Source organism: Phalangium opilio, unplaced genomic scaffold, assembly GCF_054372755.1.
Source record: "Phalangium opilio isolate 3A_F unplaced genomic scaffold, DU_Popi_V2 ptg000810l_1, whole genome shotgun sequence".
Classification (NCBI taxonomy): domain Eukaryota; kingdom Metazoa; phylum Arthropoda; class Arachnida; order Opiliones; family Phalangiidae; genus Phalangium; species Phalangium opilio.
In genome coordinates this window covers 872,030-897,472 of record NW_028324253.1, presented here as the reverse complement: position 1 = coordinate 897,472, position 25,443 = coordinate 872,030, and the positions used below count along the sequence as shown (strand labels likewise).

General features: G+C 40.0%; 1 protein-coding gene across 5 annotated transcripts; it reads left to right on the top strand.

The window, feature by feature from the left end:
• The first annotated feature begins 3,651 nt into the window (after positions 1–3,651).
• On the top strand, positions 3,652–24,990 carry LOC149588005 (ATP-binding cassette sub-family C member 2-like). Of its 5 annotated transcripts, none has more exons than XM_089863226.1 (5): positions 3,652–5,171; positions 5,240–5,297; positions 23,477–23,676; positions 23,832–23,958; positions 24,060–24,990. In XM_089863226.1, exons 3-5 carry the CDS (start codon positions 23,486–23,488, stop codon positions 24,114–24,116), a joined length of 375 nt encoding a protein of 124 aa, XP_089719352.1. In that variant the 5' UTR covers positions 3,652–5,171; positions 5,240–5,297; positions 23,477–23,485; the 3' UTR covers positions 24,117–24,990. The 5 variants fall into 5 exon arrangements, 3 of the variants coding, with proteins under 3 accessions (XP_089719352.1, XP_089719353.1, XP_089719351.1); XM_089863227.1 differs by having other exon boundaries at positions 23,832–23,986; XM_089863225.1 differs by having other exon boundaries at positions 23,832–24,990.
• The last annotated feature ends 453 nt before the right edge of the window (positions 24,991–25,443 follow it).

The window sequence follows — 25,443 nt, the reverse complement described above, 5'->3', positions numbered from 1 at the left end:
AATGCAACTTATTTGAGGACGAGGATTTCGACGTAGAGACTATAGAAAAGGCGTTAAAAGAGGCTCCCATAGACGACGAGAAAAGATCACAATTAAAAACTTTAGTTTTAAAGTATAAATGCGTATTTTCCAAAACCCCGGGTTTAACCAAATCCGCGGAGCACTATGTTGACGCAGGCAATAATTTCCCAATAGCGTGTGCACCCTATCGGTTTTCACCTCATAAGAAGGAAGTTATAGAAGGTTTAGTTAAGGAGATGTTAGACCTAGATCTCATAGAACCTTGTAATAGCCCATGGAGTAATCCAACTTTAGTAGTCCTGACGGAAAATATCGTCTAGTAATTGACTATAGAAAATTGAACCAAATAACTAGGAAGGATTCGTACCCCTTACCCAGAATAGAGGATATCCTAGAATCCGTGAAAGCCCCGAAGTACATAACCGTATTAGACATGAGAGCTGGATATTGGCAGGTGCCCCTTAATGAGGCAAGTAGAGATACCTGCGCCTTCGTTACGCATAGTGGCGTGTTCCGTCCCAAGGTTATGAGTTTTGGGTTAACAAATGCTCCAAGTACGTTTCAACGGCTAGTTAACAATTTATTTGGTCACCTAGCAAAACAGGACGTTTTTGACTATTTCGACGATTTGTATATCCTTTCCGACTCTTTCGAGTCACATTTAGCTAGTTTAGAAAAGGTATTAACCATTCTCAAAAACGATGGGTTAACAATTAAATCATCAAAGGTCCAATTCTGTCGAAAGAAAGCGCATATCCTAGGACATCTCGTTTCAAAACAAGGTATTGAAGTCGACCCAGCTAAAATTATGGTTATCAAGGAGTGCCCTATACCGCGCACCGTACGTCAGCTTAGGCGATTTTTGGGGATGGCAGGTTTCTATAGGCGGTTCATACCTAACTTCGCGGACATAGCCGCGCCTTTACACCATTTAACACACGACAACGTCATTTGGCTATGGGGTAAAGAACAGCAAGTCGCTTTTGACAAGCTTAAAAATTGCTTGATCACAGCGCCAAAAATAGCATCCCCAAATTTTAAAATTCCCTTCACAGTATATACCGACGCGTCAAACGTAGGTTTGGGCGCGGTGCTCACCCAGACAATAGATGGGAAGACCAGGGTCGTGCAATATGCGAGTAAGACTCTAGACGCGGCACAAAGAAAGCTTTCTGTCACGGAGAGAGAATGTCTAGCAATTGTTTGGGCAATAACCGAGAAATTTAGAGTTTACTTACAGGGATTGCCTTTCGAGGTAGTGACTGATCACAAGTCGTTGGAATGGTTAAAAAATGCGAAGGACCCTACAGGGATATACACGAGATGGAGCACTAGGCTCCAATGTTTTGATTTTAAAATAGTGTATACTCCAGGAAAAAACAATATAGTTGCGGACTTTCTGTCTCGCACTCCAGAATCAGTCGAAACTGAGACTTTAGTAGCATTAGTAGAAAAGAAGACCTTGGAACCAGAACCGATCACTCTCGATAGAGAGTTAATAGTAGAAGAGCAGCGTACTGACGCAAAAATTAGTCGTTTATTGACGTTCCTGGAGGAAGGTACAATAGACGTAAGCGACAAGATAGGACAGTGGGTAAAACGGGTAGGGCCATCTTGCAAAATAGTTGACGGCATAGTGTATAGAAGCGTGCCAATAGGTCAAACAGGATTGGGTGACAATGGTTACGATCACAGCGGCAATAGTAGAAGCCCCAGTGTCGTTAGTAGTAGTAATGGCCATGATCACGATGGTAGTGAAATTAGTAGAACTCACTACAGTCCCCCTATAGACTCATTTCATATAGTAGTTCCCAAAGCCCTAGTCAATGTCGTTATGTCAGCCTGCCAAGATATACCATCGTCTGGTCATCAAGGCATCGCCAAAACATTAGAAAGAGTAAGAAAATACTACACCTGGGAAGGGATGACAAAAGACAGCAATAAGTACGTCAAGTCATGTCAGATTTGCCAGGAGCATAAATCGCCACCGATTAAACAGGCCGGCTTTATGAAATCAGCCGAACCCTCCCAACCTTGGGAAGTCATTGGAATCGACCTCAAAGGTGAATACCCGCGAAGTAAGAGTGGTCACACTCACATAGTAGTAATAGTCGATTATTGTACAAAATGGGTGGAGGCATTTCCCTTAAAAAAGCAACTACAAAAACCATAGCCGCCATATTAATAAATCAGGTTTTTCTCGTTTCCTCAAAAAATGAATCTACTGGCTATACGCCATCATTTTTAAATTTCGGTAGAGAAATCCGTGAACCACCCATTATGAACGAAGACCAAAATCAACTAACTAAAGCCTGCGCGGCCATAGATCCCCTTGGTAGGGCTGAAATTATAAGTGACGCGATTAACAAGGCCCAAGGAAACTTAGAAATAGCTCAAATGAAAAACGCGGCCCTGTATAACACAAAAAAGCGAGAATTTGCATTCGAGAAGGGAAATTTAGTCATGAAAAAGACACACCATCAATCTAGCGCTGGCAGTCGATTTTCAGCTAAACTAGCTAATGAGTGGGAAGGTCCGTTCATAGTGGACGAAAAGCTTTCCCCATACACCTACAAACTAGCTCTTATTGATAGTGGGGAGTCGTTGAAAGGCACCTTCCATTTAAGGCAGCTTAAGCCGTACCACGAGCGCAGCCAAGAAGCGAAGGGAAGCCCAGTAGTTAAGAAATCCAAAACAAAGCCGAATATCGTTCGCCCTCCAGTCGACGATAGCTTTCACATGGTATTGCGTAACCGCAAGTAGCTCGGCACTTATAGGAAGTATAGGTCTAGGGTAAGAAATTCATTTTTCGTACGAATATCTCAGGGATTTGGTACCTTTCCTGTTTTAAACACGTCGCTCCTCAAGCTTATCAAACTCCTTAGCCAAAGGTTAATCCTAACTTAGTGTAATTACTTTTGTATAGTTAGTGTAATTATTGTATATTTCCTGTAATTATTTCTGTATATTTGTATATTTAGAGTACTTGTCTTTGGGTATTTAGCGAATTGTTTTTTTTAGTTCGTGTAATTATTTTGTTATTTAGTATTAGCATAACTTTTCCTTGCTTGCGAGGCTCGTTCAGCTCTTAGGCGTGGGGAGTGTAGCGAATTAATCTACATTTCATAATTAATCCACTTCATTAAAGGTCAAAAGGTTCATAGCTATACTAGATTTCAATCCTCTTTTTCTTCTTATCTATATTTCTTCAATAATTCTCAATACGATGCCATACTTAGAGTTAAGGGTTGCCTATTATCATTAGAGTGTATACTTAGAGTTAAGGGTTGCATATTATAATTAGAGTGTTCTTTATTATTAGAGAAGTGTTCTTTATTATTTTTTTCGAGTGTAGTTTCTTATTATTTTATTACTGTGCATGCTTTAAGTGTTTCCCGATGCCAGTAAGACCGATGCCGATAATATGCTCCTTATAAATTGTTAACAACCTCATTCCCTTTTCGGGATATGACATGAGTGCGCGCCTGATAAACTCTCTTGACGGAGGATACTCGTCACCAATATCTTGCTTCAGTGATAAGGGCCTGAACCATCCGGAGGTTCAACCCGTCAGTGAACAAGACCTATAAAAAAGCGGTCGCACCGGCTTAGAAAAAATATAATTCTTCTGACTGCCTACCCTTGCGGTCGAGACCGCAGCACCTCACCGGGACACTAAACCATGTCTCAAACGTATCTCTAAGAAGAACCTCGCGATGGCCGCGACTTCGGAGAAGGCTGTACGAAAAAGAAGACCAGTCCCAGTACTGAGCTGCCGTCATTCAGCCATGGGCGTCATGCAGTGATCCTTAAGCCGGAAGCACCCAAACCAGGCTGCCATCATTCAGCCAGGTTGTTACGTCAAGAGACTGTCAGAAACCGCCGTTGCCTCCATCGCTTCGCACCCATCAACAACAATAATGATGAGTACAATTTTCGTGATAACGCGAGTGAACATCATTGACCACTACGCGTAGATAGTATTAGTAGACTGACTGGCATCGGTCCTAGATGCATGCTGCATGAATTATTTTGGGGGAGCGACATACGTAATATCGTTAATAACATACAGTTAATTAGTAGTAGTAGTTTAATATTGATTGATTATTACTGTCTGTGCCAGACCATTACATAATAGAATTGTTGTTCAATAGTATCGAAATAAACCTAACTCGTAGTATGGCAAACTGTCTAAAGTACTTCTACCTATTTTAAAGTATAATATTAAAGCCAGACCAGAAAGGTCGATATAGTCATGTCAACACTTGGCCACTTTTGGCCTTAGTAGTAGAATAAGCGTTACAGTGGGTTTCGTAGCCAAGGGTCCCAAGCCTATTTCTCGTAGTTTAGACCCTTAAAGCAACAGGTGGCTCCATTGGCGCCCCTACCATGATGCCTAAATTGTATATACATAAGCATTTTACATTGCCGTAGGTGGGTAACAATGAGACAATGCATTAGGGAGGATATGAAACTTACCCTTACAAGCTAAACCCAATGAACAATAGAGCTATTTCAATTCGGGGGGAAAGGAGAGATTTTGAGGCGGGGTTTCGCTAGTCCCCGCCTAGGTGCCATATTGTTCGGGAAATTTAGCATAGAGTTCTTCAGCGGCCCGCACGGAGGGAGGGTGAAAACCGGCTCCGTTTATTGGCAGGCCCAACTGTGACGTTTCCCCCTTCAACTGATATAGCTCTATAGAAAGGTCGTCAATAAGGGGCGCACTGGAGCTCCACCTAGCTTTAAATAATTTTTTCCATTTCAAACTATGTTCTTTTAAAAATGCAAATACCCTTGTGGTAAGAATAATAAGACTCTCTATAACATGCTTCGTATCGGTCTCGAAAAAGTTGGTTACCAAACGCCAAATCCAATTGACAATGATAGTCAGTCGAATACTTTTGTTCTAGACCCGGCAAAAGAGATATTCCAGATGAATCAAAGAACATTCTCAGTGCCGTTTGGCTCTTTAAAAAGTTAATATTGAAATCTCCAACCACAACCGTTGGAATAGACGAATCATATTTCATGTCAAACAAAGGGTTAAAGTCCTCAAACACAGTTCTCAAACTTCCTAAGGGAGATTTGTACAACAACACCACAGATATAAGTTCTCCTTCTATGTAAACATCTAACCAGCAACGTTCCACGTGAGAATTTCTAACAGGACTGTCACTTCGTAAAACTCTAGTATCTATCTTTTTAACTTCGTTTTCAGGCGTCTCTCTTAAATATATGGACGAACCAAAAGGAACTCTGCGTGGCGTACTTGGCAAGTAAATACCACCTACTTCCTTAAAAGATGGCACTCTAAAATCGTCCGTCTCTTTTTCCACGTTTCAACAAAGCATAACATTTGACTTTTCATTATTACATTGTCTGCTAAAACGTCTTCTAAATGAGCATTTAAAGACTGCACGTTATGTACACAAATAAAAAAGGGATCATGCAAGAAAGGTAGTTCGATGCTTTTTGTGTCTCGCAACCTCTTAAGTTCCAATTCTACTAGGTTGTTTTTGGGTGAATTAGGAACTCTAAATTTTCCATCAATATTTGAGCCGGAAGCGGTTTTTGCTCTACTACAAGCCACATATAAATGCGCTCTTTCAATTTTTTTTTGTAGCCTTACAATGCACCACTACCGACGAGTACGTGTCACCCTGACTTTTATGTATCGTAATGGCCTCAGAAACAACCTAAGGCAGTTGCTTCCTAGAAACTGAGGCATTATTTTTTCTCCATTTTCTATTAAACGACTTGATGACCTTTTCAACAGGCGTCCACGAAGCGTTAATATTACTATTCAAATATAAACCATGACATTTTTGCCTCAATATTTTCCCAACTTTGGGATCGTCAAACTCCATCCATACCCTGAACGGGATTTTATCCCCGAGCCTATTTGTGCCGTACTCTATCTTTCTTAACCAACCGGTCGCGCCATTAGTTAGTCCGTCAGAGGTGTCAACATTGTTTGTCATCATATATCTCGCGCCACACGCAAGAGTCAATTGTTTGGGCAGACCATACGTGTCAGTCGTTGCTAACTTTTCAACTTGGGAAAGTATGTTATTTTTAACTTCACTACTAAGATCACCATTGACAACATCTACTGAAACCGAAACAGCCTTTTCCGTATTCATGTTTAAAAGCTTATTTTGATTGAATTGGTTTACTTCCGCGTTAGTGGCGAAAAGATGTATCGCTTCTTTTGGGGGTACACGCTCAGGCGTTACCTCCAGACTACTAAAGAAATCAATATCATTTTGAGTCATACTTCCCACAGCCCTTCTATTTAAAGCTTCAAAAACCTTGAAATGCGAAATAATCGCAAACTGGTCTCAATTGGTTAAAGTCTCCAACTAGAACGACAGACACACCACCAAAATAATCAGGACAACCCATAATCTCTTGTAACCTAGCGTTTACCCGATTAAACACTTTCGCTCCAACCATTGAAATTTCGTGAATTATTACTAGTTTTACTTGACCATAGAGTAACCCTAAGAAGGGCGTTGTTAATTAAGGTAATTGACGGAACAACAGTATTTTCGGCATTGCCCTCAATAATTTCTCTATTAATATTTCCTACAGGTTCTTGAACCGTATTAATTAAAAACTCGGAATCATCCATAGCTAAAGATCTATCAACTTCATTTCTATGTTCTAATTCAGGCTGGATATTAGTAACATCCACTTAAATTTCTCCAATTTCAAAATCTGCTACAGCCTGTTCCACGGCTTGTTCGTCAATTTCATTGTGAAATTCTTTCCTGACTTCATTAATAGTTTCGCGACAAAGCTCATATTCTGATTTCACATCCTTTGTCAAATTTCATCACTTTCATCACGCCAAGGCTTAAACAACATTAATTGTTCACGATAAAAGTTATCGGGATCTTTTTCTAAATCGAATCTTCTGTACCTAATAATTTTAGCACGGCCACGTTTCCAAATAAACCCTGATTCATCTTTAAGTTTCAGCCACGACAAGCTTCAACTTCATTGCTCTCTCCCACATCAACATGATCGTGGGCGGCTTTAGTAACTCTACGGGCTTTGGAATATTCGTACCAGGCACCAAATTGAGCTAAAAATATTGCCTCTAGTTCCTCTGGCCTTTGAACATAATGTTCTAGCATCCCAGAAGCAAAAACATCATTACTGTCTGCTGGTAGTTCTTCAAGTTCAGATTGTGTGTACACGATTTTCAGGGGCATTTGTGTTTATAAAAACACATGCGCGACTGCACCTGGACACAGGAATTTGTAAACCACAGTAAGCCGCTTCCTGAGCGCTTACCTCGTGGGTATTCAAGAACTGATTAGCAATTAGTTTCAACTTCTATTTTACTGTGCATTTATCATTTTTTGCCTGTTTAGAAGCTTCGCGCAGAAGCAAAGACATCCCTCTCTGAGACGTTCCTATATATGATACAATATACATAGCCAGTGCGTAAGCATCAAGACCGAATTGAATGTCCATATTCGCCTGCCAAAGACGCAAAGCACACGGATTGTAAGGATTAAATCTAGTATCTTTAGGGTGTCTTTTCAACAAAACTGTTTTCCTTTTGAGGTCATAAATAACGGCAGAAATATACTCGTCTTCAGTTATACGCAACTTAGCTAGCAACTCCTCAAAACTATCTACCCAAAACTCTTTTTCTTTCGATTGCAACATCTCATACAATCTCTTTGACCTTTCCTTACATCTGAGTTCTTCCTGTACGCTACCAGGCTCTCTTAAACCAGGGTCGTAAATTATGGTTCTGGGTATAGGTGGAAACGGGATTCCAAAACGACAAACGGAATTATTATCGACCTTCTTTCTACAAGTCGTTGTGTGTTTGTGAATTTGTAATCGTGTTAACAAATCTAAATGTTCGTCATTGTGCTCAGCAGCACAAGAAATAACATTATCAATAAATTCCTCTACTTCCTTAACATTTGAGAGATCATTTTTAAGTTTTGGAGCATCTTTTATCTAAATCAAACCATGTTGGTGGGGCGAACCTCTTTGCTGTATTTCTACTCTAAAATAATAGTCTTCTATAACGCCAAGAGGACCTAATTTCTGTAGAGCCTTAAGCAAAGCCCGAAAACGGTGGTCAAAATATCTAGCGCAAGTAACAGGATCATTCTGAATCAGTTTTGCTCTTTCAGAAAAACTTAAATTGTTAATATCATCGAAAGGTAAACTCTCCGGCCCAGAGGCTAGTCTCAAAATATTCAGTAGCTCAGGCCATTTACTTTCGGCAGCCGAAAACGTTATGAAAAAGGTAGCCGTACCAAGCTGTCTAATCATACCCATCAATTCCTTTTGTCTGTGTTGCCAATAAGAAGGCGAGCTCTGTAGTCTTTCTAAAACCCTAAAACCATCATCCTGCTTAATTAAAGCATCAAGAGAACCTGCAGAAGCTAAAAGTCCAGCAGTATAATTCGACCCATCTGTTCTTTTAGTTTTCCTCATGCAAACCTGTATAGATTGACTAACTTTCAAGGTTTCCAATTTGACAAAAGAGTAAAACAATTTCGAAGGATTTTTAGCACAGCGCCTATCAATATTACGAAGCTCCCATTTAAAAATATCACCAAAACTTCCCTTAACCTTAAGGTTCATTTTTTGACCCACGTAAATGCTCGGGAATGACAATTCTTCCGCATCCTCGTCAAAGAGTAAAGACATTGGGGTTTGACCTTCACCAGGAGCAAACTTCACATGCATGGTATTACTTGGCAAAAAATTACTTAAAGAAACTAATAATGTGTCATGATTCCCAACTGTTAACGAACTACTTTCGTTGGGTTCATTCCACATATCATCGCTATCATTCTCTGCGTTTATTGGCGCTACTGGATTATCTCCTGATACATCAACTTGATTTACCTGACGGTCATTTTCGTCAACAATAAATTCAAGTTCTTCAGGAATGGGGTCTAATATGTCACTCTTAACGGTAATTCCATGTTTAACATACAAAGGCGTTTTTGCCAGAACGTTAAGGGCCTCTAAAATGACTTTGGGTCTCACAGTTTCGTACAAATAGGGTGTGTGATACTGCATTCTTCTCATAAACTCAATTTGAATAGTATCTGTGTCTTGAGGTAACCTGGGTAAAACCGAGACGGTGGACTCTACATTTATAGGGACGTTAACCACATTTCCTTTAATACCACGTTGTTGGTCACACCCTAACCTTCTTATTTGCATGAATGGTATTCGTGGTGATATCATTCTTTTTTCTAAATTACTTAAGTTACTTAATTGCGCAGGTATTTCAGGAAACACAAATCCATTTTCCCTTGAAAATTTAGGAATTTGCTTTCTCTTAACGGTTTTATTACAAGTACTACACAAAAATATTTCATCATTCAACTCTCTGTGTTCAATACCAGGGACTGACAAAAAATCTATGGACTTTACAATGGTGCCAGATGACTTAAAAAAAGATTTGAACATCCTTCACACGGCCACGTTGGGCCATCTTTTATGCTATCAAAATAGGTCTGCTCTATAAGCGAAGGGTTTGCTCGTCTATCTGCGGCTGAAGATCTATTTCTAGAACGTTCAGACGTTCTAAAACCTATATCTTCACGCCTGGCAGCCTTAGCCGCCTGGTTTCTATCACGTTCAGTGTCTCTATACTCGGGATCTTGGCGTTTAGCCGCCTTAGCCGCCTGGTTTCTATCACGTTTAGTGTCTCTATACTCGGGATCTTGGCGTTTAGCCGCCATACCCGCTTGGTTTCTATCACGTTCAGTGTCTCTATACTCGGGATCTTGGCGTTTAGCCGCCATGCCCGCTTGGTTTCTATTACGTTCAGTGTCTCTATACTCGGGATCTTGGCGTTTAGCCGCCATACCCGCTTGGTTTCTATCACGTTCAGTGTCTCTATACTCGGGATCTTGGCGTTTAGCCGCCTTAGCCGCCTGGTTTCTATCACGTTCAGTGTCTCTATACTCGGGATCTTGGCGTTTAGCCGCCTTAGCCGCCTGGTTTCTATCACGTTCAGTGTCTCTATACTCGGGATCTTGGCGTTTAGCCGCCTTAGCCGCCTGGTTTCTATCACGTTCTTTATCTCTAAATTCGGGTACTTGGCGTTTAGCCGCCTTAGCCGCTTGGTTTCTATCACGTTCTTTTTCTCTAAATTCGGGATCTTGGCGTTTAGCCACCTTAGCCGCTTGGTTTCTATCACGTTCACTTTCCCTATACTTTGGATCTTGGCGTTCAGTAGCCTTACTTAACTGATTTCTTACGCGTTCGCTTGATCTATACCATTCATCAACCCTTTTTAATTTCTTGGTAAATATTCCACCCTGATTTTCAATTTCACAATTTGACTCATTCTCTCGCTTTTTCCCTTTAGTTAGCGACTCCCTCTTACTGAATTCTTCATTTTGTCTCAGGATTCTTAATCTCTCTAACGGATAGACATTACCATGGGACGTACAAGGTACTTGTTCATCGCTTTCGATGATTTCACTAATATTAGCATTAACATGGGACCTACAAGGCACTTGTTCATCGCTTTCGATGATTTCACTAATATTAGCATTAACATTTTGTACATTATTGGGTTCCTTATTAATAGATATGATTACGCCTACAGTACTTTCAATAGAACATTTATTTAACGCATTATCTTTCGTACGATCATGGCCAACTGGCCTCGCGGTAGGACCAACATTCTGTGTGCTAGAACCTGTTCCCAAAAGAGACTTTTTTCCGCGGCTAACGCTCTTCTCCTTTCATTTTCGCGTTTCCTAAATTCGGGATCTGACCTTTTTGCCCTCATTCTTTCCCTTGCCTTTCGTTTTCTGATTTCATCTTTACTCAAATTATTATCTTCCTCCATTTTATTATTCAGTTAAATACTCACAAAGATCCGCAAAAGCAATCCCCTTGCAAGACTCTATAACGTTTGAAATATTATTTTCCGAAGAAATTTATTACAGAAGATTGAATTATGAAGTACTACCTTTGAAATTCAAATAAAGAATGATAAAAGTGCGTAAAAAGGTCTTTCACAAATAGGGGGTGTATAAACTAAACAGCATTTTTTTATATTTAAAAAATATTCTTAGATTGCCAAATACTTTTTTCGCCGTTGAAGTTTTTTAACACCAGCTTGTAAAAAAGATCTCTTTCAAACTAGGGGGGCGTATCTTAAAAATAGAAGCTAGTTCTCATACAAATAAAATTTCGCTACGCGGCAGCACTTAGCAATCGCCTACCGAAGGATAGGGGCGTGCGCGAGGTACATTGGGAAAGATACGGTGCCGCAGGTCGCCCATCATCATTTCCAATCCATCTCAACTCCCTTATCCTTGTTTCCATTACCCCATCGGCTTCTAGAAATCTGCCACCATGGAGCAATAATACAGGAGACTAAATATTTTACTAAAACGTCTTTTCTATTTATTTTATTGCCAAAATACTATCGCATCTTCATGCTCAAGCTATGAAAATTCCGGAAATATTTATTGGACACATTGTCCAGTGACCCCCTTCGTTTTTAAAACAATTATGCGACATTTTAAAATTTTCGGACAATGTCCAGTGTCCTGTGCTTATTTCCGGCCCTGCATGCTTTCAAATAATAAGAGCCTGGGCTACAAGTCGAAATGCGTTCAGTGCGCAAACCACATGGATTGGTTTTGTAAGTTTATACGCACTGAACGTCTGGCAGCCCGGCTGTATGAAAGCCATAGTTTGAGATTTTTTCCCAGGTTAAGTGGGGGATGAAAATCTTCGGAATAGTAGTACCATGGAAGAAAAGCATTTAATGTTCCCTCAGCCTTGGGCTTGTGAAAACCTATTATAGAATGAAGATTCTACAATCCCTGCTTGTCATTTGTAAGAACGTCGTCTGCTACCATAAATTTAAATTGGAAATTTGCTACTCCTGTTCTTGGAATATTAAGATGAAACAGAGCTTTATAGCTACACAACTACTTAAAGAATCGTAATGCCGAAAAGTATTAAAAATATTTCCATTTAATATTCTGCAAAAAGGAAATGTTATCGTTTTGTAAGAGATCGTATCATCCTACTCGCTTTATATTAACTTTGATATGCGTGTAGTGTTTCGATTTGGATGCAATCTTCATTACTCGTTCTATATAAACTCTCACTTGTGTCATCACATAAAAATAAGTTTATCTGAAATAATTAATTAAATATAAATGATATTAATTATTTTAATCGCCAGTAAATAGCTTTAAACGTAGTTAAATCGTTTAAAATAAAGTTATTCCTATTATCTTTCGAAACTTTGCTAATATTGACGTTTAAAGTGAAGGGTACCCCTCTTCCCCGTTTTCTTCAAATTTTGGGGTATATATACGATTCGTTTCCATTATAATAATAGATAAAAACGCATTCGCATCAACCGATGGTGGAAGCCCTGCCATTGGGAGGCTAGACGTTTCTCGTAACCCTAGCCGATCGCCGCGTATATCTTGAAACCAAACGATGACGAAGGAAAAGAAGCCAGAATGGACTGACTGGCGTCCATGTGGAATGGACAAAGACCTGAAGATGGTGGTGCATAGAAGCTGGTGTCAAGGTGAAATTGACGAAGAACAGAAGATGGTTGTGCTTGTAAGCTAGCAAATACAGACTAGTGTCCATGTGGGATGGACAAAGACTAGCAGATTGTGGTTCTTAGAAGCCAGTTAGTAAAGACTGGTGTTGGTAGATGAATGGCCAAATTTCCGTGAACCGCGAACGCGTTCCGGAAATCGGGTATTTGTTTGCTCCGATTTGTAAACTGCGAACGCGGTCACGTGGGGTCTGACAGACAGACAGACAGACAGACACACACACACACAGACAGACAGACACGGCCGGTGTAATACCTCTCCGTGACATACGACACTCGGAGAGGTAAAAACACACCACCGTAGACATCTGCCTCGTATGGGTGAAAGTCACGCATAAACTTCTGAATCATAAACCCTATATGTATACTGTACAACTGGTATGGATAATTTATAATTATACCAGGATTTTCTATAGAACCGGTAAAAATTAATCCATATTTGAATCCTCCATCGACTCCGAGGTATGCACTAACCGTAATATTTAGTCGGCCTCTCCCGTACCTTTGGATCGGTGAAATTAAAAACTATCCCCTTTTTACCTGGTTCAGAAAAAAATAAAAACCCTATAGTCAATGTTGTATGTACAATCCCTATGGAGAATTTATAATGCGCGCTCTTTTATACTAAAAACGTTCTCCTCTCTCTCGGAAGGGAAATTTGAGAACTCGTCGCTATGTCTCGAAACCAGACTCCCGTAATATCCCAGGAAAGCATCGATGATTAGGCATATAATTGTCGAACAATTAATTCGGTCTTCGCCCGTACTCTGAAACGGTAAGAATCCAATCCCCCTCGTCGATTTGTGTACGGACCCTCCGTACTACCTTTGTCGGCCTTTACCGTACTATGAGGTGGCAAAACTTATACACCCAATGTTATTTGTATGGTCCTAACCCGTCCCGCTCTGTTCTCATTTTACCGTGAAACTTACGTACTCTCCATGCCGTCCAAGGTGCACAAAAGAGCCGCTTCGAAAAATTTGGAGACCGTTATCTCTATGGGAAATTCATACCCATCCCGTTCTCTTATTTATATACTACTTTAGCTTCATTGACTTCTCAAATAATATGCCTTTTCCAAAACATTACTGTTATGTGAGGTGGTTTGGTTAGGAGGACGTCTCTTCCTCTTTGGAGTGGTTATACACTTCAAGTAAGTGTATCCTTTATGGAATGAAAATAAATAAATAAATAAAAACATCAAATTCTACAATATTTGAGTCTTTTTGAGTATGCAATATTGGGTTAATTGGAATAGGAGAACTGGGAATTGGGTGTTTTAAATTGGGTGAAATGGGGATAACCTTAATTAGTACCCAAAAAGTTATAAGTGCAATATGACCTTTAATTTTTCATATATTTAAGTACAAAATATAAAAACATTGGCTAAAACATTTTTATAAGAAGTTAACTATAGAGGCTTTTTAGACCAAATTACTTCAATAATTTACCGCCAAATTCGGCTACATTTTGGTCGAATGGGATTCTGTCGAATGGTTTTTGGTCAAATGGGTTTCGGTCGAATGGGCCAGGAGCCTATAACATGACGTTAAAGCGCGAAAGAACTAACAAAGGTAATAAAAATATTATATTTATAGAAAAAGACCACTTAGACGAGGGGTCAAACACTTTGTTAAAATCCTATACACTTAGACTGAAATATTAGTATAGCGATTTTAATCATTATTTTTAAATCTAAGAACCATTTACACAACAACAAGTTTTCAACCCCTCGGTTATAGAGTATGGCAACACAAGCAGGGTGACCTTGCTAATTTTATAGGAATGGAAATGTAAAGGTATATAAATTGAAGGCTATTGAAATTGTCTAGTAATTCGAAATGTACCGAACATTTTTTGATATTTCCTTGTTTTTGAGGCAAATGTTTGAGGGGCCATATCTCGGTAACGAAACCTTGGAGACCCCATGTTCTTAGACACTTTTCACTCAGGTTGACCCAAAGAACACACCCCTTAATTTATGACATGCTTATAAAAACACCCTGTATAGGCGAAAACTTACAATTATTGGAATTTATAGGAGGGTATTGGAAATAGGTCTGGTCACCCTGCGTAAGAGTATTTTAATTAGTTGAGAATTTTAAAAATTGTTTCCAGTTAACTACCATGAAAACATTCAAGACGAACAAACACTGCGTGAAGTTTGTTTTGATGAATTTATGGACGATAGAAACTTCAACCATGGCACAGCTCCCGGGAGTTACTTAAATCCAGATCAAGTAGCTTCCACGAAAGAATTTGATCCGGCCCAATTAGCTCCTGAGGTTTTAAATGAAGAAGTTGAAGCCGTGGTTTATTCTGAGCTATCAGATGACGAAAATATCACCGAACATGTCGTGGACAATGTCACCGAAAATGTCGTGGACAATGTCACCGAAAATGACGAAGAAAATGAAGATAATGACGTCAAAAATGAGGGCGAAAATGATGAGGACTTTTTAAAAGGGGCAAACGTTCCTCTTTATAAAAATGCACCTCTGACAGTTGTAGACAGTTTAGTAGCAATACTACTGTTTTCAACAAGGCACAGTTTAACTGGAGAGGCTATAGAAGACCTGTTAACCCTGATTAATTTGCATTGCACTTGTCCCAATTTACGTATAACTACTCTCTATAAATTTCGAAATTTTTTAAAAGTTTTCAATTTACCTCAAATAATCGATAAGTATTGTTCCAAATGTTTGTCCCCAATAAATCCAGCAGAATCGGTACTTTGTATCGTTTGCAATACCAATTTAACGATTGAAAACAATGTGTCCCAGCTATTTCAACTAAACTTCCTATCACAACTCAACAAGATGTTTAAAAGAAGAGACTTTTTTAATAATCTAGGTCATAAATTTTTAGGAGTGCGTGAAGAAGGATTTTAACTGATATCTATGATGGCAGTTTGTTCACAAACTTGTCAGAGCCCCCAAAAATTTTATCTTTCAGAAATAACATATCTTTAATGTGGTACACGGATGGTATACCCCTTTTCAAATCATCTAAAAAAAGCATATGGCCATTGTTTTTACGCATACTAGAACTACCATTCCATTTACGAAACAAAATAGAAAATACTCTCTTTGCCGGAATTTGGATTGGGCAGGGAAAACCAAACATGAATGTTTTGTTTGGGAAATATTTTAATTCTTTCGAAACTCCGAAAAGTGGTATTGTCGTTAAAAGCCACGATGTTCAAAATTCTTTGCGATTTATCTGCTAAATGTATGGTGCTATATACGGAGCAATATAATGGCGCTTACGGCTGCCCGATTTGCAAACAGAAAGGAGAAACATTCAAAGTTAGTGAGAAATCGCATTTCCATATATACCCATTTACCCCAAACATTGATCAACTATTAAGAAACAACAAGGAAATGGTGGCATTGGGGTTAGAAGCGCATAATTCAGGAAGGTGATTTTAAGAGTAAAGGTCCGTCCACACTAGAGGTATTTTTCAGTTTCGCTTGTGCGCGCGCTTCGCACGCCAGTTACGCGTAGCCTCGTTCACACACAAAATATTTGCTTTGCACGCGTGATCGCTCTGTACGCAGCACCAAGAAAATTTGTTTGAAAATTTCAAACATTTTCGCGTCGTATGCGCCTACACAGCCAATCAGGAGAGGCAATGAATCACGTGATCTTTTTAAGATGGCGTCGATAGGTGAAACACACCGCAAGCAGTTTTTAGAAATGAATAATCTCGTGATATTTTCTCTACTTTTTACCTCTCCGAGTGACGTATGTCACGGAGAGGTATTACACCGGCCGTGTCTGTGTGTCTGTCTGTCAGACCCCACGTGACCGCGTTCGCAGTTTGCGTATCGGAGCAAAACATCGCTCACAGTCTCGCGATCGTCGCGATTTTTCTCCCTACCGGGACCACCAAGACCCATCCTCTCACCGAACAGGTCGGGATCCTTCGCCTTATCGGGAACGAAGCCAATCGCCTTTCCGTGGCCGTAACAATTCTCCCCATCCGAACGCTCGTAACGCCCGCCAGGGAAATGGACCAGGGCGGCGGTAACCGGAGGTCCCCAGCCGTCTTATCACGTCGAACCCTACCTCCTCAGGTCTCCCGATAAACTCATAACCATCCCCGCATCTATACATAATCATCAATTAAATGTCATCCTCGACTCTGGCAGCAGCAAAAATATTATAAATCCTCAACTTTGTACCACAATTGGACTCGAAATTAAGCCCGAATGTTCACTTCGGCTCAGGGTGGCAGATGGCACCCTTATTACGCCCGCCGGAATCACTACTCTCACAGTCGCTATGGGCAGCCATTCAAGCACTAGTGGTGGACAACTTCAGTCATGATTTATTACTAGGCTTAGAATTTTGCTATCGCCAAGGGGTGGACCTTAACTTTCGCAGTCGCACAGTCTCTGTGGGAAGTGAAACCTTCCCCTTACCAGATACAATCTTCGATCATTACTACAACGTGCGCTGTACGTTTGATACTACCATACCACCATGTTGCGAAGTCCCACTGGAGGTTACAATCCCAAAACTGTCGTACTCTTTCCTGATTGAAACCGCTGACAATACTTTTGAACGGTTTGGGCTCCTGATTTGCAAAACTCTCACCCGATTCCAGAACGGACATGCGGTCATTAGGGTTGCGAACCCATATAACCGGCCTATCGTTCTCCCTCGGAACGCCTGTGTCGCTACGGCCCATGAAATGCTGGAAATCCAGTTTTTAACTACCGAAGCAAACCATAGTCCAGAAGGTTCGATACCAGAAAACCTTGACTTTGGGGACCATCTCTCGTCAACTGAACTGGAACAATTAAAATGCCTTCTTCAGAAACACGCCTCGGTATTCTCTCAACACGAAAACGACCTTGGGCGCACGTCTCTGGTTACCCATCAAATCCATACGGGTGATGCCGCACCCGTCCGCTCACAACCATATCGTAAATCGTTTAAAGAACGAGAAATTTTACAGAAAGAGGTTGAAAAGCTACTCAAGGCGGATATCATTCGACCTTCATGCAGTCCATGGGGTGCACCTGTCGTCCTGGTGAAAAAACGTGACGGCTCCTGGCGTTTTTGCGTCGACTGGCGTAAACTCAATAAGGTCACTAAAAAAGACTTGCATCCACTCCCCCGCATCGACGATACTCTCGATCGTCTCGCGGGGTCACGACTCTTCACCACTCTCGATTTAGCCTCCGGCTACTTTCAAGTTGAACTATCGGAGGCCGACAAAGAAAAAACGGCTTTCGTGACACCGGACGGCCAATTTGAATTCAATGTGCTCGGAATGGGGCTTTGCAACGCGCCAAGTTCATTCCAGCGTCTTATGTACAAAACGCTTGGTGGACTTATGTGGACCGTCGCGATAGCTTACTTGGACGACATAATTATATTCTCTACCGATTTTTTGACCCATCTACAACATCTCGACCAAGCGTTAACTAGCCTTGCCAATGCCAATCTCAAAATTAAACCTAGCAAGTGCTCCTTCGCAAAAAGGAAGATCCGGTATCTGGGCCACATTATTGACGGAAAGGGCATCTCCCCAGATCCCAAACTCCACGATGTCGTAGCCAAATTTCCGACTCCCAAAACACCCCGCCAAGTTCGCCAGTTCACTGGCCTAGCTGGCTACTACCGGAGATTTGTTAAAGGATTTTCGCAAGTAGCCAAACCACTGTTCGAGCTCACAAAGAAAGATGCCCCGTTCGTTTGGACTGATGACGCCGAAAACGCCTTTCAATACTTAAAAGGTTGCCTGACATCTTCGCCCATTGTCCAACAACCTCAATGGAATCAACCTTTCGAACTGCACACCGATGCTAGTGCTTTCGATGTTGGGGCTATTTTGAAGCAAAGGATAGATGGCAAAGAACACGTCATTGGCTACGCAAGCGCCTTGCTCAACGCGGCTGAAAGGAACTATAGCCCAACGGAAAGGGAATGCTTAGCCATTGTCTTCGGTGTCAAGCAGTTCCGACCCTACATATTTGGCCGGCAGTTCACCATCGTTACCGACCACCATGGCTTATGTTGGCTAACCACCGTTAAAAACCCTAACGGACGTCTCGCCCGGTGGTCCCTCGAGCTGCAGGAGTATAATCCGATTATCAAATACAAGGATGGCCGTACCCACCTCGATGCCGACGCTCTATCACGCTCTCCGTTAGACCAGCCAGCCACCGCAGAATCCTTGCTTCTTTTACCCGCTCACACGCCACCATGCGACTTCCGGACCTTCGATATTCAGGCCCTCCAACTAAAGGATCCATTCATGCTTAACATCATCCAGCTCTTCAAGACGTCACACGGTCAATCCGCACGGAAACTGCGACGTGCATCGGACTGTTTCGAGATAACGGACGGCATTCTCCATCGAAGAGTACGAAATCAAACCCAATTTATAGCCGTAGTGATCGCCTTCATGATCACGTCCAAGCCGGTCATCTGGGATTTCGGAGGACTTGGGAACGTATCCGCTCCCGTTTTTGGTGGCCGAAGATGCTCTCCCACGTTTCGAATTATGTCTCATCTTGTCTTGGCTGCCAACAACATAAAACCTACCCGTTTAAACCGGCCGGACTCCTCCAGCCAATACCACCAACAACGAAGCCGTTCCAACGTGTGGGGATTGACAAACTCGGACCCTTTCCCGCATCGAACGACGGCAACATTCATATCGTCGTCTGCACAGACTATTGCACCAGAATGGTCGTGGCAGCTGCCATTCCCAAAGGCACGGCGGAGGAAGTGGCCAAGTTCTTAACAACAAACGTCATCCTCCAATATGGCGCGCCAAAATATAAATGGTGGAAACTAAATCAATTTTCGTAGCTTTTCTGTTAATGAAAATTATCGACTTTTCATTTGCAATGAATTTTACTCGACACCTCCAATAATAGCAATGCGAAAGCTAAATTATACAGCTTTATCATCGACTACGATAATGTCCGACTGAGTATTCTCTGGTTCCATCCATTTGAGAAGAGTTATAATTTCGTCAATATCCTTTGATGAACCAGTGTTCTTGTGTTTTGTAAGTTGGGTTTCCCACAAGCACAAACCTTGCCCGAGGATATGAACAAATGTTTAAACTTCCTAAAAGTATGGATTGACTGTAAATATTAAAGCTGGCAGTCATATTTTCTAAACACAAAAATTTCAAAGCATAGTAACAAAAGAAAAAACTTATTTCCAAATTACGGGGGTTAATTTCTTGGGCGAGCAAGTAAAAGTTCAAATTGATAAGTGCAGCTGTATACTAATTTCAGAAATATGGCGGATCGACTTTCTAACTACCTGCGCTTTAGCTCATGCGTTTAAATTAATTCTAGTGTCAACATTATTAGACTATAAATGACCACCAAAGACTTGAAGATACGTAATTTTCCTTCTTCTTTATTAGTCAATTCTTTTCCGCGCTTACTTTATCATGACGTAGTTTTTCTATACCATCCCAAATGAAACAGTTTTAAAGAGTCAATATTGTCAAATTAACAGTAAGCTCATTTGACTTTACAAGGGTGAATATTGTCGAATTAACAGTAAGCCCATCTGGTTTTACAAGGGTAAATATTGTCAAATTAACAGTAAGCTCATTTAATTTTACAAGGTTGATTATAGTCACATTAACAGCAAGCTCATTTGATTCTACAAGGGTGAATATTGTTGAATTAACGGTACCCATAAGGGTGAATATTGTCGAATTAACAGTAAGCCGAAGGGTTTTTAAAAAGTTTGTTGAATGTTTAATTTACAGTGAGGCGAACAGTTTTAAAAAGTTTATTACTGTTACACTAACAGTAAGCCAATCCGTTTTTAAAAGTGTGCAAACTGTTAAATTTACAGTAAACCGAACGGTTCTCCGTTCTGCATACTGTTACATTAACAGCAAGCCGAACGGTTTTAAAAACAGTGATACAATTTCAAAAACAATTCGTTAAACCGTTTTAAAAATTCGTTTTAATGTTCAAGTAACAGACAGCTGAACTGTTTAAAAACATATTCTACCGTTACATTAACATTACACCCAACTGCTTTTAAAGCATAGTCTACTGTGAGGTAAGCAGTAATCTATACCGTTTAAAACAGTAAACCATGCAGTTATATTGACAGCGTGCTTAACAGTTTTAAAAACAGTTAACCGAAACTGTCATATTAACAGCAATGTAATGGCATCTGCTGCTGCCAGTACGTTGCTGTTTTTTTTATTGCAATTTTTTCCTGTGGTATACCCTTTCCAAGTTGTGTTTGGAGTTTTTTACGAATGACCCATTAGAATTAACAAGAGAAACTGAAAGACAATGGTAATTTAGTTAAGGGGTCAGCCCTAAAACACTCCAAACATAACTAGAAAACGGTGGCCTGGACGACGCCATGTCATATGAAGCATTTTCCACTCGAAATCGCCCAAAGAACATCCCACTTTTTTCTGATAGAACTTTCACAAACAACGGGTATACAGAAACACAATTATTAATCGTAACTGTTCTTGGCCATGCATGGTTTGAGAAACAATATCGCCACCTATAGCGCATGCGTCAACAATTTTGATACCTTATTCAGTGAGACGGCGAAGGAGGCTCTAAAATCGTACACTTCAAAGAAGGAATTTTGTGAAATTCTGATTCGTTTTATTCTCAAGGCGCTTGCCAAGAGTATATTGTTTACACTCTCATAGGCACCTCGTTAGACGAAACGCTGATAAGTTTCCGATCTTTTTTCCCGACTCTTATACAATAGAGAAGGAATGAAAGGCTGAGAGGTACTAAAAAACGTAACACGGTTTGCATTGAAGAGGAGTGATAGTGTCAAGATATCAAGTGGAATTTAACGAGACGTCGAATGCAATGCTAAGATATTTTGATCATACTTTGATAGACACCTATTCTGTTTTTTTTTTTCAACGAAAGCCAAAGGAGGTTTTTATTGAAATCTTCGTGACCGACTAACTATTTTACCACCGTTTGGTCTACTAATTCCTGGTCACGTGCAGTAGTAATAGTTAAAGAGATTATGCGCAGTTTTGTCAACGAATCTTGTTCTTGCCCGTTTTATCCAAATAACGACCACTAGGGGATACTGTTCTCGATTATATATCTTTATAGAATTTGATTTGGTGTTTCATTTAATTCTTTACAATGCGGTAGAACAAGATTAGAGTACATACCGAGTAGCGTCAATGTGCCAGAAAATGATGTCAAAGTCCCTTTTTGGGAAAAGAAATGGGGGACGATTCATGATGTTTCCTCTGTTACATATAGGCAGCATTATCAGTGTTTCCAATTTCGAACTTGGTTCAATGAATAGATTTTCTAGATTAGACCAGTAACGCAGAGAACCAGTTCTTTCTTTGCTGGTTCTAAGGCTGGATTATTTTCGGAAGCGCAGTAGAAGGGGTTAAGGAAAAAGTTTTCCAAAAGATATAGTTTGAGACGACTTAATTAATGCCCAGTGAAATGTTGTTACCTCCTGTTGTTCATCATGGTGACTTGAAAAGCATAAAACTGGCTCAACATTTTAGGCCTTAGTTACAAGAAAACAAACAGTACTGAAAATGGAACTGAGAACAATTGATTTTAATATGGACCAAGGTGTTGATTGACCCATTTATCATGAACTTCCAAGCAATAATGCAACTACAGTATATTCCCCTCCAATGTGTAGAGACTAGTAGATAAGGAATCGTGTAAACGTCTTCAACTCTAAATCGTTAACCCCGCGAAACACGTTTATCGAACAGCGAAATTGTAATTACTGTCTCGGGCAGTAGTTATGCAGACTGTTAATATAACGTGGTCCGTTTATAAACTAGGACGGATGTAGTCATGTTAATCCCTTTATTGCGTCTAAAACCTGAATTCTTCCTCTCGTGACAAGAATTCTGAGTAAATGACCTTATTACCGGAAATGACGTCATTCTGTTCTGGGAGCCTTCTCAAATGTTCACATTATTTCACGTAATTTTATTATGAACTATACCTGTATTTGATTTGCACCCTTTAGGGACTCGAGATGGAAATAAATTCGGGGGCAAAAAGACCTAGAGGCAGAAAACGGTTATTTAATTTGGCATAAAACAACGACCGCGCCACCTGTCGTACTATTCGCCTTTTCTTTTTCCATCTCTCAGTCCTCAACAGCTGCAACTGAGACTTCTCCACCCAGTATTTTCCCCGCTAAATAAAAAAAAATACTACAAATCATTGAAATAATGAAGCGCTTAAGTGTTTCGGCCTAATATATTTTACTAGCTGTTACCGCGGCGTCGCTCGTGTGTAATAGGAACTTCCATCAAAATGATATAAAGAATGGGTAGATTTTACTGATGACTAATAATTTTGTAGCACCCTAGGAACAAAGGCAGTCGGCGTTGCCCGTCAGCTAGTCGGGACATTTTTTATCACTTTTCACGCGGACATTATTCCATAAAGATGGGTTTTTAAGTTTTTGGCCGCCATTTAAAAAGATGGCAACAAATCGAACCCAGAGACCAGTCAGCCAGTCTATAGGTTAAAGGAAACCATTATACTAAATATTTTTGAAAACGGTTGAAACGCGCGGACTATGTTGGATAGAGAAGATTTTTTATATTTCAGGGTGCCATTTATTAAGATGGTGGCGGATTGGAAAAACATTTCTTAGTACTTATTTGTAACGTTCCTGCAAATTTTCAGCCTTCTAGGGCAAGCGGTTTGGGCTGGGTGTTGATTATCAGTCAGTCAGTCAGGACTTTGATTTATATAGATATATATTTCAAAATGTTGTAGAAGGCATGTAGGCGCCCACTCCCGGAGGGAAATACTCATTAATATGGCGTATAAACTGAAGATTTTCCCTTATCTTTCGTAGCGTTTCTTGATGTCGAGCAATCGTCAACTCAAGCGGATAACAAGCTTGAGAAATTCTTTCCTGTTTTCGCACGTGGGAGGATCAGTGGGTGGCACCACTGTCATCAGGGCGTGCAACGCTGGAGAGAACTTCGAACGACACTTCCTAAAACTGATCGACGAATGCACTGCCGCTAATTATATGATGAACATGGCGCAAGGGTATAGCATTCACTAATTTTGTAATTATAGCCTAGCTTCAATCTCCTATTTTTCATTTTGAAGCGACAGCTTTTTCAGCATAAACACTACGTTGAAAAGCAAAGCGGGCATTCCAAATCGCAACTGTTATTCAATAAATTACAGTTTCTTTCCAGATGGCTGTCAGTACGCTACAATATCTTGGGCAATTGCTTGATGTTTTGCACAGCAATTTTCTTAACTTTGAGCAAAGGGACTCTGTCAGCTGATGTTGTAGGATTGATCTTGGCTAATGCCGATCGGGTGAGCTCTACGAATGATGACCAAACGGGTAACCAACCTATTTTCTATAAGCTAAAAACCCCGCTGGTTTCTTGCTTAACTCCTGATATTGCTTTTCTTAGCGTGAAAGTGAAACGTCACTAAAGTGGGACGATACAAAAAAGATTAATGGATACTGAATTAACAAAAAATGTCTCGAGATGGAATTGTATGTAGGGGTTCGAATGGGACATTAATATCGCTGTATCATCTTTAGTGACGATGTAATTTTAGGTTAGGTACAATTACTTCCACTATACTTCTATGTTTTTTTGGGGCTGTTACTTTATCAATAATACCTTTGTCGTTTCGAGTCGTGGCATTGAAAAACACTTTTCAGAACTTTACTCGCGTTACTACACTGATGAAGTGCTACGTTTTAAGACTAAAAACTAAGTAACTTATTTAGATCACTTAGCAATGGTAAAACCGATTACTCGATAAGAAAAGATTCTACAGTATATTTAGTGAGAAGGGGCTGGAAACTGTAAAAGAACCTGTTCGTACTTCGATTATTTGTGAAACCATGTTTCCTTCCAACAAAATTCAACAACTTGTGTTTTTGTGAAAACCTCTTTTATTTGGTCGATTTTATTGAATTTTCTCTGATCGCAATTCACACTCATCGCACTTTATTTGATCGATTACTGATAGATCAAGTTTCCTCTGCAAGTTTTACACTTTGATCAACATTCTTTCATTTAAAGTACATTTTTGTGCAAAGATAATTTTCGTGTGATCAAGATAATTTGAACTCGTCTTCAAAAGTAATATTTATTACACTGTTATGTATTTGACCTATGTGAAATTCTCTGTTGAAATTGTTTTTAATACTCATCGCTACGGGTCGCTAACGAACTTTTCAAAGCTAGCTGTTATAAACCATATATCAAATATGGCACCCGAGAATCGTCTTTGTTGTTTCTCATTCTTAATTAATGCTCAACAAAACCATTCATAATAATTAGTTAAGAGTTAAAGAAACCTAACTAATATAAAAAGATATAACAAAAACTTCTTATATTTTTTTTTATAAATACCTAATCTCTAACCTAACGCAAGGTAACCTACCCCACTCTTCCCGTACCTAACTTACACGAATAACATTCAGCCGTTAAAATATTAACTATCTCGTTCCTTGAGTAATTAAAATGATATTGAACATGTGTCAATTATAACTCCCTATTTGCGAACTCTCTAGTTCGTTATCCTATTTAAAGCGCTTGTTGTTCATTTCATGAGGTATAGAGCTCGTGACTTAGTGTTGACGAATATACGCCTGCATAACTGCATCAGTAACTGGCATCAAAATCATCGATGACCAAAAAATGAAATTGATGTCTTAATGAGAGTGATTTAATGGTACTCATCAGATGCCCATCAGAAAAATCGGCTGTGAGGGGGGGTTTTCTGATGAGCATAGGGTTTATGATGTTAATTTCGTCATTTTGCATCGTGACAAAATAT

Coding starts and splice junctions, on each gene's coding strand:
- LOC149588005 (XM_089863225.1), top strand. CDS start 23,486: ATGTCGAGCAATCGTCAACTCAAGCGGATAACAAGCTTGAGAAATTCT. Junction 23,677..23,831: donor ATGATGAACATGGCGCAAGG/GTATAGCATTCA, acceptor GTTTCTTTCCAG/ATGGCTGTCAGTACGCTACA.